The following is an 18,992-nucleotide window of genomic DNA, read 5'->3' as shown; positions in this document are numbered from 1 at the left end:
TGATCCCCTTCAAGATGAACTCCGATATTAGATGAAAACAATGTCCCAAGTCTTTCTGGAGGCACTGAAAAGCAGTGATCATCTAACACCTCAAAAAACTTGAAACAGAGGCTCAAGGAAGATTGAAATACTCCAACTGAGAGTTCCAGGGATGTGGAGTCCCATCTAAACGGGAACTAAGGTATGAATCTCTCCTTTTCCACATTAGCTAAGGAAAGAAGAAGCATCCTTCATGAATCAGAATAAAAACTGGCAAAAGCTGTGAAGGTAGCCTTTTTTTTTTTTTGCTTGAAAAAGCTGAGGTGAATCAGTAGTAGCAAAATGTCACCTTTCAGAAAGTTAATATTGAAGTCAATATGCCATTCAGAACCAAAGATCATAAACCATATTCTTTTTTTTTTTAATTATTTCCAAGAAAATGATCTATCAGCTTAAGTTATCAACTGCACTTTTTACATCTAGTGCAGGAAAATTCAAGTAAAGGGATTTAACTTTTCTAGAGAAGAGAACAAGCAAAAAACCACGTAGCTATAAATACACTTCTGTTAAAGCAAGACATCCAGTCATTTGAAACAACTGCATTTGAAATTTAACTTTAATTCCACGTACCTCATGAAAGCCATCAGACCCTTTATTGCCCCCTCTTCCTCTTCCACGATCCTTACGCTTCAATTTCTTTTGCATTCCACGTCCTCTACCAACACCATAATTATTACCTCGCTGAGAAATACCTGAAACACAGCAGCAACCTTTTAAAATGTCCTCCAGAAGTACAGTTATCTAGGGACATCAAATACAGACAAACATAAAACTTAATATCTTTTTGCAATCTGAACTCCTAAATGCTATCTTGAATCATGAGTTGGCAGGTAGAACTACATCAATTATAATTCTGTGCAACTGCCTGCTCTTTGGAAAGCTCTTCAAATCAATAGCAGACTGACAAAGTGCACACACAATTAATCCCGTTCAAAGAAGCTTCTCATAATTGGAAGTGCAGAGTTGATTTCAAATAAGCCCAAATACTTGAAACATTTTGCGCCATTTGGGCACTTTCTGAACACAAAACTAATCAGTGCAACTGACACCCAGGTGTGCACATATATCTGAAAATATGAAAGAAACCAAAGACCATAACCTAATAGGATAGAATATATTTGAATATAATAACACTCAACTGGAAGTTTCAGGGTGGTAATTTTCCAGCTATCAGCACATCATGAGTCATAGTCTTAACTAAAAACACTGAGACAGAGTTTCTATCTACTTTTGTAATCAACTTAAAACCAAAGAAAACAAGTTCTGTAGACGTCACACCTGCTTCAGATGGAAGCCACCCACCACAGCAAGGCTGCAACTTGCAAAGACAGAGATCTTGAAGCAGTACCACCAAACACTATGTGAAACAAACATTTTTTTGTCTCAGTTAAGCAGATTCTGCCAAACTTTTGTGAGTCTACTTAGTTCTCAACCAGAACAGAAGACAGAAGATCGTCACAAAAGTAAGGAAAGGAAAGCTTACCACCTTTCTACAAAATGGCATCTTCCCTGCAAACTAGTAAGACACGCACACACTCATACGAAACCCTGCTCAGATTTTGTGTGGCAGATAAATAAAGGGAGAAAATTATTCAAACTGAATCAATGGTTTCCATTAATGCTATTGGTGCCAACTTTTTATCTCACAGAAAAATCAAAGTAGTGCCATTTTTCCAGATGGTAGATCAGGATACCTCAGTAATAAGTCTAAGTGGCATGCACTGTCTCCCTCACCTAACCTTCCACACCCCAAGACAACAAATAGTAGCAAGAAGATGAGGGAGTCCAGAAGACGAGGAAATTCAAGGTCTCTTGATAGGAAAGGCAGAGATGTAAGCTGGTTCAATGAACTGCACTACAGTGTTAAGGAGATGACCAGACACCAAATGAAAGGTGCGAGTAAAAATGCTTGCATAATTATGTTTGTGTAACGTGTAAGTAAAAGCAAAACTCTTTCTGAAGTATGTTTCTTCAGAGAAGCACTTTCTCATGGCCTTTGGATCAGTCCAGCTTTGAAAAGGAAAAAAAGTTGAGAAAAGAAAAGGATCATAGCACACTTATGGGGCACACTGATAAATTTAGGCACTCATCAAAATGTTGAGGTACCTTAAACAGACGTATACATTTTTGGCCTAAGCCGTATTTTGGAATTCACAGGTCACATACTCTTTTCTTCACCCTTTCATGAACTCCACCAGAAAGTCACTTTACAGCAGTACGATTTCTTAGCCTGGCAGTCACACAATCATGATCTTGTCTGTTTGTTTTTCAACTAGGTTCTTTATTTACTATTTACACATTACCCAATGCTTAATCTTTTTCCTCAGTAAAGGCAGAAGTGCACCCATACAATATTATTCCTTCCCAGTAAACAGCATGCCACATCCTGACTGCAAGCCCAATGGAGAGCCACTGCTGGCAGCTCTCCTCTTGCACCTCTCAACACAAACATTCTGAAATGACACAGGACACAACTGCTACCATCATCAGTACTACAGCTAACAATTCAAATCATCTTACCTTTCTGGATCCCTTTCATCCCCTGTTTTTTCACTGGTTCTTTCATAAATGGAGGTCCTAAATCACTACTGGAGGTCTCTTTAGCTTGCCTGTATTGTTTAAGCTGATCGGCAAAATCTTCATCTTTTTCTTCCTCGTTATAATTACCAAAGTTTTCATCACTGTAATGACTATAGTCATCATACTCCTTACTTTTTACATTTTTTTTATGTTGCATTTTCTGTGAACTCATGTAATTTCCAGATACGTGTCCATGCTGTATGAAAGGGATTGTATTGTTTAGAACCAGCTCAATATTTCAAACACCACCCCTCCAAACTGCTCTACAAAACCAATTGTTTTTACGCTGCTATACTGTCATGCTGACTACACAACTGCACAAACAAGCATTAATAATAATGAAAATCAGTTATCAAGTAAAAATTAGTACTTTTGACTCTGAATGCACATAGGAAAAAGTTCTTTTGAAACCAAACAACAGAACAGCATCAGCATTTATACTCCAGAATGTTTCCCAGAGGGACTGACAAAGAATTTTCATGTACACGATCCTTTGCATTCTAAGTGGTATTTTATAAAAAGCTTCTTCTAGAAACAAACAGAAGGTAGTACAGCATGAGAAAAAAATACATTATTGCTTAGAACATGCTCAGAAAAACATTGTATATTGAGATCCTCACAGCTGAGCTTACATATGTAAGAATACACAGTGGCACTCGTGTTTCAAGAATTACTTTAACTATGTTGCTATAGACAATATAACATGCAAACAATTTCAAGGTTTTCACACTTAGTTTGGAGGCTTTGTACTGACAGTGTATGTCAACAAGATTCTTTAATGCTTGTTTTGCTGGAATTTGAGAAGTTATTGGACATTTGTCAAGAAGCAAAGCTGATTAACTGGTGGAGACTGCAAGTGAGCTGCTTCTTGGAACTCAGGCTACTCTGGTGTACAGAGTAAAACAATTTGATGAGTATCCACTCAGGGAAAGTCAGCAGGACTGAAACAAAAATCCTGTGTTTACATTAATAACAAAGCTCTCTCTTAGTAACAGCAGGCAGAATTAAAATTTAACTGGTTAAAACCAATATACCAACGGTTCATTAGAACCATGATTAAAATTGAATCTTTCCCTTTGTGATCTGCATACCCCGATAATCTTGGACACACGTGATACAATCTGTTCTGTCTCCATCAGTCAGGATGAAATACTCCTTAAGGCCACTCCCAAGCCAGTACTGTCCCTTCTCCAGTTTCAGCAGACAGCATTTTCAGCTCACTAATAAATCAAGCTCATTTGGAGTTTTCTGGAATGGTTTCAGGCTAAAAGGAAAGCATCCCTTCCTCTGAAGTAATGCAGTTCCATCAAGCCTCCAGCTACTCTATCTCACTTGCCGAGAACGGCATTTTATTTCATCCACTGGTCTCAGGAGAGCTATTGAGCTGTGCAGAGCGAGAAAAGCCAGGACAAATTGAGCCATCAGAAAGCAGCATCAACTCTAGATATTTAAAGGTGACATTTCAAGAACCTGTTTCCTCTTAGTATGGTCTAAATCCAACATAGCTTTAATTACTTCCGCACAGCAGAAAACTTGTATCAAGTTTGTTTATATCACCTACATTTAAGTTACAGGTGATGCTTTAATTTTCCACTCAGAGGACATGAGAACTACATGTATTTTCTGAAACTGTGAGAAGGGGCACAGTGATCAAATCAGCTTTCAAAAACTGCATCTTTGACATCAGCGTTTTTGTATGCATACCCAAATAAACACACGAGAAATCAGCTTAAAGAAGTACTACCTGACTGAACGAAGAATCATAATCTCTGTATGAAGAACTGCTACTTTTTTTATGTGATCTTTCTGTACGTTCAATATCAGAGTCATGGCTGTAGTCTGAACTGTCATCACTGGAAGGGGAGTTATGCTGAAAAAAGAAACAGAAGAAAACAGCTGTCTAAAATGCTGTTATATAATTTATTATGCAACTGGCCTGCTACATATTAACTTAAAGGGAGCACTAAACCAGTATATAAAAACATTTTCTTAACTGTCCTGAACCTCTGCCTCTGGGGGAGACCAAAGAAAACACACTTTTTGATGACCCACTCCCTTTATCAGAGAAAGAGATCTGATCCTAAGAGGCTTTTGCATGAAAACACTGAGGGTTATGTGGTTACACTGGGTTACATCAGTTTCCCATGGGTCTGCCTCGAGCCCTACTTCTTTGCAGCATTGAGTTGAGTTGCTGCTGGAAGGCTAAAAAAAAATCTTGGAGAGGGCTAAAAACTTGCATATGACCGAAGAACAGATTAGCACCCTCTCATTTCCTGCTGAGGGAAAAGAGCAGTAGTTCATACTGGGTGCATTTAGATGTACAGTTTTGCAGTAGATTTAGAGGGACAACTAGCTGTACACAAATCAGCTGTAATTCTTCTGCCACTTTCCTCAAAACCATACCAGAGTACCACAGTGCTGTGATTTGTAGTCAGTGATAAGCGAGTTTAATTTCTTAGGCGAAAAATCTCCTGCATCTACTTCAGAACCAATTAAAATGTACATTATACACATCATCTTAATGAAGTTTGCTGAAGAATTCACTCACCTAGCCTGAGATCGTCCACTTCCATAAATACAGTAATTAACTGAACAAACAGGATTGAGCAAGGAAGCTCATTCCCTACTGTACAGCTACCATCAGCCTTGCTGATAGTAAACAAGCATCCAATGAAGACGTGTATCACAAAACAACAGTTAGACTCAATCTGATTTTGTTTTTCTTTTTAAAAAAAAAAGTCAATGAAACACATAGATTTGGTTTAGAAACTTGCTTGTTCGCTTTGCCTATCATATGGAATGTGCTACAGCTTGACTATTCAATGATTTATGATCTCTCATCCCACACAAACTATCACTGAAACACGTGAATATGCACTGCCACGTGTCAAAAGTCTACTTAAATTCTTCAAGGCTGAAATGCACCATTAAGATAGGAAACTCAAAAAAAGCAGAGTCCAAAGACTGTCTAAATAGTAATACTGTTTTCAGACAGCTTCTCTAATTCCTTGGATTCTTGTCTAAACCTGGAAAGCTGCTGTTAAAACAAGCACTTCCATTAGTTTGGTTTGCAGTTTCTGACCTTATGCTTATCCCGTCTTCTCCTTTTGGACTTTTTCTTTTCTTTTTCTTTTTTGCGTTTCTTCCGTGATTTTCTGTGTCCTTTTTCATTTTTCTGTTTATCATCTTTTGAACCATGTTCTTTCACATCTTCATAAGCTGCATCATCTATTTCACCATCCTCAAGCTCTCCATCTTCTCTGTAGGAGGAAAAATACCAATACAATAAAATCATCTTATTACCCATCTCAACTGTGTGACAGCACAGTAAAAAGAAAAGCACACAGTATTTCTTTCCACCAGTTGCACTGTCACATGCACGCAAATACACATTATAACACATGCAACACCCCAAAAATACTCAGGTTTTCTTGTGAAGAAAAATGGAATTAAGTCATTAAATGTCCTTTAATTGTACTGCCAAAAAAAGAAATTAAATTTCTCAGAACAAAGACCTGTTCTTCCACAGTTTTGTCCAAGCTAGCTAAAACTGCAGCTTCAACATATCACCCATTGCTGCACCTAAATCCACTTCAAACTGAAAAGGCACTTTAACCATTTCCAGAAATGCTTCAACTACAACACTTTAAACATGTCTTCATCGTGCTCTACTTGCAGAACAGACGCAGTCAAATTCAAAGGCAATTAAAGCTCTCTGGAAATCATACATTCAGGAGTAGCAATAACACAAACCAACAGTTGGGAACTGCAGGGAAAAGAATGCACCGTAATAGGAATGCATCTCCTTCAGCACACCAACCAGCTCCTGCAACTAAAGCACCTCGGAATAATGGCCAACGTCCTGAGCAGTTCCAAAAAGGAGAACTATAGTCATGGTTACGTTGATTCTTTAAAAGAAATTATTAGTAGCAGAGGAGAGAAAAGGAGTAGTTGACATTTAAAGCCCATTTGCTAGAATTTAATATGCACAGAACACAGACATCTGATTCTGCTGTTGTGTTAGGACACCTGTTTGTTGGCTTGGTGGGGGTTGCTGTGGGTTTCTTTCCAAAGTATCTACCACTGACTTCTGTAGGAGTTTGCTCCCCACGTCACAGCAGTAACTGACACAATAACCACTGCAGAAGGAACGACACACGTGAGACCACAACTTCTGTATATGTGGCTGCCCGAAAAGTCTTTTTTTTTTTTTTTGGAGTAACACCAAAGGATGATTCAAAAAAAATAGATAATACAAAGTGCAATACTTCAGGTATAATAGGAAGGTTTGTCCTGATTTCTACCTGTACAGGAGAAAAAAAACAACCTGTGGTTACTAAGCCTTTACATTTTACATTCTGACCTAAATAACAACTCCAAAAATATTTCACCTGCGAAGAAATCTACCCAACAAAACACAAACCACTGTCTTTCCAACCCCTACTCCTTGCATACTGCTGAAGCAATCTCAATTCCTCTTTTATAAATTGCCATTTGCTTCTTTAAGCAGTGAATACACAGAATACACTACTTTCAAACTTCAATAACTGGGCTCTATATAACTACCTCTATGTTACTTTCTACTGCTTCTAGAATTCAGAACCTTGCAGGAACTCAATCCTGAATTTTTACAGAGATTGCCAGAAAACACCACTGGCGACCCAGTGCTGGAAACCATCACCCTCAGTGCAGTGGATTTAGCAGAAACTCAAGAAATGCTGCCAGCTGAAGCAAGGGGAAAAGCCTGCAGATAGCAGAAAATCACATACAAGATCACAATAGGAAATGGAGGTTTTCTTTAGAAACCTCTACAAACTGTTAAAAGTCAGAATTCTCATTTACTAGTAAACAAACATCATAAAACCTGATCCATCTGATGGAGAGTGTGTTAAAACAGCACTGTCAGTCCAAAAGATTCAAAGTTGTTACAGCATCAGTGCTGTATGAAACAGGACTGCAACTACATCCTAATGAAGGTTGGAAATTTGTGCAGCAGTCAGTGACTGCTGAGTTCCTTGCAGGATATATTCTGATGTCTGTGGGAATGCAGGAGTGGGAGACAGGGAAGACAAGTCCAGGAGTCACAGTAAATTGCGATCTATGCCTCTATGTACTTCAAACAATTGAAAAACTGGGCATCAGGGGCTTTCAAAGCCTTTTCTACACATGGAATAATGAAGATCTTTGATCCGCTCAGATCTATGCTATGGAACAGCTGAGAACAATTACACCATTAGGATGCACAGATACTTTTATTTTTTTAATATGTGCAACTGTTTAAGCAGAAAACTGTTTGACATCCGTGTCCAAAGCCTAGGAAAACCACTGGTATTTTAACAGAAACAATTTGGTAACAAAAAAAACCTCAAAGCTGCCGATATATTTTTTTTCTGTCAGAGAAGGAAGACGTGACAAACAGCTACAAGAACCTTAGGACACACTGCGAAGCCCAGGAAAGCTATAACTTATCACGCCCTGTGACATTCATATATTTAGAGATGATTTGTCTTCCTGAAATACAGGGATCTAAAGCCAATACAGGAATACTCCTGTCATTGCCAAGAGGTGACGTTTTTATATGCCTGTGCCTTGCTGCTGAGAAAGGAAAAGGCAGGTGGCAGGTCTTGGTCTCGCTTGCAACAGAGCTAGATGAAAAAAAGTAAAATGATTTGGTACGTGTAACGCCACAGTGAGACAGAAAGTGCTGCAATAACAGCGGGGTAACAAAGTCTTTGGCTACAGCAAATGAGAATGAGCCCAAATGCAGCAGTTGCAGAGGGAGAAATGAAGGAAAAGGGCTGCTCACCTTTGGAAGGCCTCAGGCAGGAAGGGATCTCCAACCCTTCAGCGAGGTCTGGGAAGGGTGGACCCCCTGAGTTGGCCCTGCTTTCCCACCAGGTGCTCAATGATTCGGGCTGTGACTTAGCATTTCCACTACAGCATGCAAACCAAAGATGCCTGAACTAAACCCACTTTGCCTGCAGTCTGCCTGGGATAACTAGCTAACAGGATTTATGATCCATCATGTCTGATGCTCCTTTGCTACGGAATGATCCCGAGGGACCCTGATTTAAACAAGCCACTTCCATTCAACAATTGTTCCTGGTGTAAAAGAAAACAGCAACAGAAATGAAATGAACCTGGGACCCAGAGAATGCTGGTAACCTTCCTACAGTACTTTAAGATAACTTTGTATCTCTTATTCGAGAAAAAAATTAATTGGTAATGGTACTTAAACATGTAAAACATGTATGTACCCTTCACTAAGAAACGTGCAAACCCAAACTATGTGAAACCAGAATGCAGGCTCTCCAGTGTGCTGAATCTTTCAGAGATGATCCACGATGCTTTTTAAAGAAATCATCAACTGCTGATGGTCCATCAGTATGATGCAAATACTAAATATCTGCATTTAAGCTAGACTTGTTTGAATAATGTTTGAGCAGCAGTAATAGGACCACAATAGAGCATAGTAACTCTAAATAATAGAATCAAGAATTAAAAAAACCTTAACATTGAAATTACATAACTACAATAATACAAGATAGAGACAATAGGAGAGATGTACTGAGAGGGAAGAGCTCACTGTTGAGCTCATGTCTCAAGTTCAGACTCCTCTCTTCCAGCAGTGAAACCAGCATCTAGCCTTTCTGTCTGACTGCTTCCATCAACTGCCCTCCAATTCTTCATGCAGCACCACCAGATCTATGACAGGTTTAAGAGGCTGCAAGAGAAAGACAGCAAAAATCCCCCCAGAAGAGCCAGAAGGAACATGAAGTTCTCACTGCCTCGAGGCTTTAAAAGATTTAGATTTGGAAGGCACCTCTTGATTTTTAAGGCTATTTATCTCTGTAATATCAGATTTTAAGCTTCATGAACGAAGTGCTTAATTTCTGTCCAGAGCTTTGTCAGTTATTTGGTTTGGTTTGGGTTTGGTTTTAATATTTTCAGTATTTGTAAGTGAGGGGAGCCAGAATGTATTTCCTCCTCTGAGGAAAAGTATCCAACTCTCCCTTGCCTCCTAATCATAATAAAGCAATACAAATTGAAAATATTAAAATTAGCAGACCATACTTAAATGATAGAAGAGAGAACCAGAACATAATATAGTTTATTCCAGTTAGAACAGTTTACTGGACTGCTGAAGCCCTTAAGCACACAGTGACTCTTAAACGAGCGCCGAGGGCAGTAACAGGTATTAGGGCAGAGGTAGTAATTAGGCTAGATTAAATCACTGTGCAATTTGTCCACCTCAGTGCTATACTCACAAGGAAGCAAGCCACAGTTCTGACCTCTTCTGAGAAGAATAAAGGCATGTGCCAGGGAGAGGAAAAGGGGAAAAGACAGACATGACTCCCGTGTTTAGTCCTGCTGCATCTCCTGGAACCTGCTAGAACCCATTACTGTTAACAACCACAGTGCACAAACAACACAGAGGATTGTGGATCACCAACTATCACAAAATGGAAAAAGAAAGAACTGAAAACAAATACTCCCGAGTGACCAGAGAAAATCATCTTCTGGATATGTACTGAAGACAGCTCTGTTTGCTAAGTCATGGCAGGCAGCAAACCCTGACAACTGGAGAAGATTCCAGAAGGGACCAGAGAGATGCACAGAAAGCAAAGCTCACTTCATCAGGGACATCTACCCAATTAAAATACTTCCTTCAGTAAAATACAGGCTGTAAATGCTCTTTGGGAGATAGGCATTTGCCAGTTACCAGTTCCTTGGGGAGCTGCTGTCGAGTATTTATTGTTCTGGGATGTGTGCAGGGCTCAAGTAACTTTCCAGGTACAACCACTGTGCAGAATCTTAGTAACACTACCCTTTGGATTGCATTTCAAAGGTACGGAGACCAAAGTTCTCTACTCTCCAAACACTTAAATTATTTCCACAAAAACCTAGAATTTTCTAAGTGCCAAACTTAAAGAATGCTTAAAAAAAAAAAAATCAAAATCGGTGCGTAAATATAATTTGAAAATATAATGGTCTAAAACGTACCATTTCTTGGAAATAATTTAATTCAAAGGAAGTTTGAAGGAAGCAATAGGGCAGAAATCACCTTCAGTTCAGGCCTTTTTTCCACTCAGAAGTGAGAACAGCAGTGTTACACTACTGAGTGAGCACAGAGCCGACCCCTTTCCAGCACTTATTCCGCAGAGCTGGCTGTGAGCAAGCAGCTCCGGGCTGGGCTTTTGGTGCTGCAAACCAGGACTACCTCCTTTCCCACTATGAGTAATGAAAGTCAACAAATAGCTGTGGTCTGGAAAAAACAGGGCTAGTGGCTGATTTTCTAGGAAACGGGTCCTAGTTTCATGCTGCTTCCCCTCTGGCACATCCCTGCAGTCACGCTGCTGATGTAACAAGAGACGATAGGAACTTCTGTTTTGCACAGCACAGCACAGGGAGGATTCTGAAGTTACACAGTATCTCAGCACGCTGATATTATTGCTGGAAGCGTCTGACAAAAACAGCATTTTCTTGATCTCTAAAAACAAGAAACCATCAATTTATTTTCTACAAGGCTTCAACTATCTTTCAACTATCCTACAACGCAGCACAGAAACATCCTTCACTGAGATCAATTTGTGATGTGTTTCCTACACAACCCACACCTCAGGAGTCAAAAGATGGCCTTTGCTTTGAAGGAACAAACACTGGCCAATGGTTTTTACCTTCTGGCACGTGTGTCACTTTCCTGAATTCTATACTTGCATTTGTGAAGGCTGAACTAAACCCGATGCATCTGCTGTCTCTGTATTTGATACATGTTCTTCTGCGTTTCCAAAGAGAAAAAAGAATCAAAGCAAATAAATCATAGGGAAAGGGCAGCAGCCACCGCTAGAAGAAAGGCACACTTCAGTGGGTTCCACACATGCTGCACGGAAGTGAATGGGCAGTGTCACATGCATTTGTGAGAACGCAGACTGCCATTAAAAGCAGCGAGCTCCTCAGGCTGGCAGGGACTGCCTGAACCACCAGCAGAAGCTGAGAAGACAAGCTTTGAGACTGCACTTTCTCCTCATCCATTTCCACAGAGTGACAGCTGGAAGACAATACTCAAGCTCTAAGGGCATACCAATCATCTTTTATTCCTTACACTGTCAACCATCCCCAGCAGCAGTCTCTTAGGAAAAAGCACATTCCTCTCTGCAGCACCCAGCCCATCCATGGGTGACCTATCCCAAAGATTAGGCAGCAACTCCACAGGCCATGTACTGGCTCCACACGGCAGCCCTGCTGCACACATGAGACATCTCCTACTGCATTTTAAGCCCTTTTGGAAGAGAAACCACAGCATCTTATTAAATAACCAGTTTAAGTCGGTTGTTTGGCTACTGCAGCCTGACCTGTTGGAACCTCTTCATGAGAAGTTCTGGAGAAGTTTAATAATTAAAACGAGTTGGCAATCGATACTACTATTTCCTCATAACCCATGAGAGAGCAAAGGCAATCTCGATATCCAAAACACAGGCAATGCAAAACTAAATAACATCACCCAACACCATGAGGTAAAGCCTAAGCCAAGGCTGCACACTGGCACTGATCCTTTCCTATGATCCCTGTACAAGGACAAGAATTAAAAAAGCTTTGGTCCCTCTCCAGGAAGAGGTTCCTCCAGGAACCAGGCAGGAGAAAGAACCAACACTGCTGATGGATCACTCCCTAATCCACAATTTCCAGATACTTGGAACTCGATGGATAAGTGGAATAAAACCATAAAGCATTTCCACTGCCCCAAATCTATTTCAGTGCATCTCCAAAATGGATTAGAAAGGCACAAAAGCCAAATTATTTGGGCAGGAGAGTCAGTCTGGTAAAATCATTGCAAAACCAATTATACAACATGAGAAGTAACCCACCATTACTCTAACGTTTCCAGCTTAATTTCTACCATTCAGACTTAGTTTTCAATCACCTTTCTTGCCCTCAGCCTGAATCATTTTTAAAAATCACATCCTTTATGTTCAGAGATGTACAACTCAAGCTCCCAAAGCCCAAGACACAAAAAGTAAATGCAGCTACTCAGCACACCGCTGACTGAGGAAACCAGAAGGGTTTTCCCTTTGGGACTGCCTTTTTAATCCCCCTCACACAGTTACTCAGTACACGTGCAAACACAGCAGGTGCTACACAGGACTCGTACTGCTGCATACACTAAGAAATTACATGAATGAAATCACACAACCAAGATGTAAATCTCTATCAAATACTATTTCAAGTTCATCTTTGGTAGGTTTCATTCACAGCTGAGGAAAGGTCTCATCTGGCCTTTCAATATCTGAAGGGAGCATGTAAACAGGAGGGGGAATGGCTGTTTACAAGGGTGGGCAGTGATAGGACAAGGGGGAATGACACACTGGAACAGGCTGCCCAAGGAGGCTGTGGATGCCCCATCTCTGCAGGCATTCAAGGCCAGGCTGGTATGTGGCTCTGGGCAGCCTGGGCTGCTGGTTGGTGACCCTGCACACAGCAGGGGGCTGAATCTAGATGAGCATCGTGGTCCTTTTCAACCCATTCAAGGCTATTCTGTGACTCTATTATTTAAAAATAATTACACTGTTTTACAGTGTGATGCATTTAACTGTATCTATTAGATAAGCCCTAAGGAGAATACTAACGACCAACGGATTCCAAAAGTATTACCCCAACTAGATGAAGTCAATTATGGGATGTAAACCTCTCTCTTTTCCTTCTGGTGCACAGAGAACTACTGTAGAGAAAGAACACAAGAACAAGACTACAAACATTATAAATGAGCAGAACCCTAATGCATCAAGTAATAAATTAATTTTAAGCAACTATTAATTTCTGGCGATAGCCAAATTTTATAGTCCAAAAATAAAATACTGTAACATTTATCTCCTCCTAAAATGAGCACATTGTTAAACCTCCACGTCTTTTTCCTGCAATTAGTTCTGAAGACGTGTTATCATAAAACATGCAGGATGTCCAAAAACTCAATCTCATATAGAAGCATGAAACTAAGAGCCTCAACTTACATGGGCTGATAACAGCCCATATAATGCAGGAAAGAGAAAAATCCAAGTGTTTCTGGCACCAGCCAGAAGCAAAAAGGCCATCCTGGGTATTTCTTCTCCTTAACTCCTTTATGGGGACATTTTGTTTAGTACCCCAAACCTGGTTTCTCCTTCAACCCCTCTATTCCAGCTCTTTGTGCACTCCTGCTGCTCCACACCACCTCATGCAGCACTAGTGACTGTGCAGCCCTTTACTTCATCACTCCTCACAACTACATCACGAAAATCACATGCCTAAAATAGGATGCTAGAGGGCTAAAATTGACCAAATCCTTACAATCCACTACATTACAGCTTTTATGAATGAAAAAGAACTACAAAAAGTAGATGTGCTTGCAGTTAGCAACAAGCCAGTGTTTAATGAGCACTAGCCTTTCCCAGCACTTCACAGGTTACTCAGAGCACAGTTTTCAGCTGTCCTTTAGTTTTGACCGCTCTGCAAATGCACAGCAACACTAACCAACAGCCTGCAGTGAGAAGTTACAGGGCACACTGCTTGGCTTTTGAACCCACCTTCTGCTTTTATCCCCAGGCTTGCTCTAGCAGATACTGCTCCCATATAAAGGAGAAGGAAGCCAGAAAGGCAGGGATAAGACGTGCCAAAACCCAGTTTCCTGCAGCAGAGGCCAACAAGCAGGCTGCAAGGCCTGCTTTCTCACCCTGCCACTACCCGCCTCTGCTAACAGGGGCTGGGTGCTGCACTAAGTTACAGATATACACACAGACCACCTCCTCTGCCCCAACAGGATGAGAAGTAACAGCCACACAACTCAGATGCACTTCTACCACTCCTGCAGGGTTTGCTGGACGGTAACTAAGCCTCTTTTACCCATAGGGCACATCAGGGAGAGATTCTCTCTTCATTTCCTATTTTCCTAATGTCCAAACGAGTTTTGAAATCGTGCTCATGGACAATAAATCACAACAAGGCTGCCTGCTGGGATCACAAAACTTATGAATGCATTCTTTGGTGATTAACTATTGCAACAACAACAAAAAATCTCCCTAAATACAGCTGTAAGTAAATATTTTCAAGTCAAACAATGCACATACAGACAGAGGGCATCAAAGCACAGGCAGAATAAAATACACATTTAGATCACCTACTACTAAACATGGTTATGGCAAGGAGGCCTGGGAGAGTGGCAGGGCTGGGCAGCACGAGTGTGGATTATAGGAGATCTTGAGACCTCCAGCTCAACAAAAGCTTCCTTGATCTGTGCTGCTACAGTGCAACACAGAGCTGGTGAGCCACAGGGATCAAAGCAAGATGCAGGCAGAGCAGCATGCAAAATATTGCTGGCTAAGCAGTAACTGAGAAAATGCCTAGCTGAGGTGTATAATACGGATTTCAATTTACTGTTACCTATATTGTTTACAACCAACCACTTGTGCTTTTCCCTTTGCTTCCCACTGACTGTAATTTCCCAGAGCAGTTCTCCATTACAGGGAACCAGACAAACCTGTTCTATCAGCAGTTTAAAATGGTGTCTGCCAAGGACAAGAGTGGAAAACTGGTACACTCTCCTCCTGGGAGACAGCTGGAAGAAGGAACTGGGAAAAGAAAACCATAAAGAGGAGGGTGGGAAGAGCAACAATTTGCCTGGTTTGTCTGGGCACAGACAGAGAACACTGAGCTGGCAGAGCAGGCTCTGGAAGCTGGCAAACTTCAGCCACACCATAAAAGTCAAATTGGTTTATCATGGACAAGAGAGCAGCTATCCATTTAATTTTAAAACGTAAGAGCTGTCTCCAATATGATGAAGAAGTGTACAAGGATGATTTTTGTGGCTCTTGAAAAAGGAAGCTGAAATACAACAGAAAAGCTTGACTGACAAACAAACAAACAAACAAAGGGCAAAATAAAATCAGGACAATTTTCTCCAGAAACTTTACACAGGACATTTGGGCGTGCATCAGCTTTAACACAGAATTCCTTTGTTGCACTGTGGGCTGTTAGAAGGGGCCTGAGACTTACACTGGCAATGCAATTCTCAAGACCACACTGGGCACAAAAGCATCACCTGCACTGCTGTGAGCTGGTATCTCAATGCTCAGACCCATCGTCGGGGTCACTGCTAAATTTACTGCAGTTAATGGAGATTACATGACAGTAAAGCAGGGATGGCCAACAGAAGGAACCAGGTACCAACCTAATATTTTAGGTATTGAAAAAAAAATACTCAAATTCACAGAAAAGTTATTTGCTAATGTTTCTCACACTAAATCTGGCAGTGTTCTCAAACGCAGGACTAGTTGAAAGAAAAAAGTCCTTCTCATGTCTGTCACAGCTCCACATTAATCAGAAAATCAAAGTCCACCAAAGTCTGCACGAGGACTGAATCCCTGTATATTTGTGGCAAGCATTTAGTCCCATCTTAGACACAAAGGGAAACCAGCCAGTATATTCACCCACAGCATTATGTATAGGAGATGCCCATAAAATAAGAAGATTCTCTTGTGTTGGTATCTGCCCACAGCCTTCCTCTGAATTCCTTCTTATCCTCCCAGCATGACCTACAGAAGAAGCGACCCTTCATAAAGCAAAACCATACAAACTTAAGAAGAAACACTTGTTTTCTGGGTGTATGGAACAAAAACTTTAGAGATCACATGAGTTAACTAAAGGCACGTAAAGAATGAAAAGCTTTCCTTATGTAATTGGCTGCCCCGTCCATAAACAAGGAAACAAAGCCTTTGGATTAGAACAACACTTCCATCTCCGAACAGACAAAGGCTTTTAGTATTTCCTGCTGCTCTAAACACTCGCCAACTTTCTCCTAACTCCACAGATCAGTTCAATACCAAACTCATAAGTGTTTACAGAAACGCCATTAACTTACGCTGTCCAAAATTGATCTGTTAATGACCTCACCAGCTTACTATTATGGGCTGTATCTATAGCAAGCTGCTCAGTCCGAGCTACAAATGCAGCCAAACACTGAACGCAAGGCAGAACATACTGAAACCACACATATTAGCTTTAAAACACCAAATTAGTTATAGAGTAGAAATCCACATAAGCTTACAACACGAGCATACTCACAGCATTTCTACAGAACGGACCTAAAATACTACACCTTGCTTTTCAACTCCCAGCCCAGGAGACTGGACAAAATCAACTCAGCACTTCAAAAGCATTCCTCTGCAAGCTTCCTGCCCCCCTCCAGACGGCCACGTTCCTGCAGCAGGGAAAGCCTTGGCTTTTGTTTGGGCCTTGCAAGTTTACCAGCTGGTGGGGAAACTCTGCATTTCAGCTAGGCAAGGTATTATGCTTTCACAGGATTACATTTACGTATCTAATACAACACCAAGACTTCTATTTGGGGTGTTTTATAACACGCTAGGTGTATGAAGAATCCACTTGATTACAAATAGGTCAGAGGAGAGCAGAAGTTTTACAAAAGCATTATTTGGAAGGTCTATTTTATCGTTAGTCTTCCGCTCTCCTGAAACGAAAGCGTTATAGAGCAATGTTTATAAATGATCATGTCCTGGAAGCACATCAGGCTGTTAAGGAGCACTTATTTATCTTATTTCACAATCTCCCAGCCTAACAACAAGCTCACTGGTGAGAACAGCTGCTAAGAGGAACTCTGCTTATCACATCACATGAGGAACTAGTAACTAGAAAAACAATGCTTACAGCGAAACAGTGGATAAAGTTTTTTTGGGCTCTCAATGAGAACTTCAAAACACCATGCCTGAAAAAGTATCCACAGTAAAAGTCAGAGCCTTATGAATGCATGAACTTTCAACAAAACACTTCTGCTGCAAAGACTTAACAAGTATGTGCTGCATCTTCAGCAAGTGTGCTGCTATTTTGCTTTTTACGTACCACTCTTTTAGGAACACACGGTGAGGCACAACGTACACTATTTCAAAACTGAATGTAGGAAGGGGAAAGCAGGAATGAGAATCTCTGGGGTCTGCGCTGAACCCCTCGCTATGTCACAGGGTGATTTTTGGACAAGTTAGTCAGCTCGCACGGCCCTCTGTTTCCCAATTTGTAACAGTGAGCTTATGACTCTTCCTCCAGTGAGGGAACGTTACATTCACTCCCGAGCTTTTAGGTGTTATTCAGCTCTTTGAAACAAGGACCGAGCACAGTTGTGGAGCTGTGTGGGGCAGACAGAACCAACAGGCAGCTGTCGCAGAACAGCATGTTAACTCCTGCCCTTGTGTTAGCAGATGGACGCCGAAGGACTGGTAGCTGTCGCCCTGCAATGGTATTTTTGGAACTAGTTTCGAAGGGCAGAGCTGCCCGGAGAAAGGGTTTGAATTTCCAGCAGCTGCAGGAGAGAAAGGGAGGGAGGAACAGAGGTCCTTTCACCAGGAACAGGACTCTGGTGTTCTGCGCATGGGGATTGAGAGGTGGCAAAGATAACGTCAGTCAGACCATAATCTGCATAAAAAAAGATCCAGTTAAACGTGGAAGGTGTAATCTGGCAAGAAAATGACGTTAAATATGGATCTGGTGAGAATTTCGCACAAACAAAAGCAATGAACGAAAACAACTCAAACACCCTTTCCTACCTGACTAGCAGCACCAGAGCGAGGGAGAAAAAGAACAATGGTGACATTCAACAGACACCCGCTGGAAAGTGCAATTTATGGAAAGAAATGGAAAACAGCCCCCCCTCTTCCCAGCCAGAACAAATAAATGAAGATGTAAAACGCATGCATTCCAAAAAACAAAACCCTACCGCCAATGCATCAAAGGCACCTCGGATGCGGTGAGCCCCCCCCGGAGCCCCCCACCCCAAGGTGACCGCTCCCGCCAGCGTTAACCCCCTCGGCACATCAACACAGCATCATCATCATCATCATCATCACCATCATCATCATCACCACCATCACCCCACTCGTATCACCACCACATGAGAAGCGGAGAGAGAGAAGAATGTTACTCGACCTTTCGTCCCCTGCATGTTGCCTGTCAGAGTCGGGCATGTTTGGGTCAAGAACTGGGTTTGGGGGTTTGGAGAACAGGCTTTCAAAGGCCATGCTGCTGGCCGTGGTGTGGTGAGGAGGAGGGAGGTGGAGGAAGGCAGGACACCGCCGCTGCGGGAGGAGGAGGCGGCGGCGCGCACGGCCGCTCCGGGGGCGGCTCGGTGAGGAGGAGGAGGAGGGCCGGTCCCTCCGTGCGGAGCGATGATGAAGGTTGCACTCACGGTTACTTAGTGGGACACTAACGGGCACTCAGTGCAGGAAGGGCTGCACAGCTGCGCCCGGCCGCCCCGCGCGGGCGGGAGGAGAGGAGGCGGCGGCGGCGGCGGCTCGAGGAGCAGCCCCGGGGGCACAGGAGAACGAGAGGACACACACACG

The 18,992-nt window shown here is 41.8% G+C and overlaps 1 protein-coding gene across 1 annotated transcript in view; it reads right to left on the bottom strand.

Moving 5' to 3' along the window:
• The window catches only part of ZC3H6 (zinc finger CCCH-type containing 6), a 29,265-nt gene extending 10,279 nt beyond the window's left edge, over window positions 1–18,986 (bottom strand). Inside the window, exons 1-5 of the mRNA XM_003203639.4 lie at window positions 18,580–18,986; window positions 5,702–5,879; window positions 4,364–4,489; window positions 2,560–2,815; window positions 610–731 (exon numbers count right to left, since the gene is read on the bottom strand). Of these exons, the coding sequence (XP_003203687.1) occupies window positions 610–731; window positions 2,560–2,815; window positions 4,364–4,489; window positions 5,702–5,879; window positions 18,580–18,671 (774 nt within the window). The 5' untranslated portion in view covers window positions 18,672–18,986. The remainder of the gene's footprint in view (window positions 1–609; window positions 732–2,559; window positions 2,816–4,363; window positions 4,490–5,701; window positions 5,880–18,579) is intronic.
• Between the last annotated feature and the right edge of the window lie 6 nt (window positions 18,987–18,992).

Source organism: Meleagris gallopavo, chromosome 2 (genome assembly GCF_000146605.3).
Source record: "Meleagris gallopavo isolate NT-WF06-2002-E0010 breed Aviagen turkey brand Nicholas breeding stock chromosome 2, Turkey_5.1, whole genome shotgun sequence".
NCBI lineage: Eukaryota > Metazoa > Chordata > Aves > Galliformes > Phasianidae > Meleagris > Meleagris gallopavo.
The sequence above is the reverse complement of the archived record's forward strand: the minus strand, read 5'-3'. Positions and strand labels throughout refer to the sequence as shown.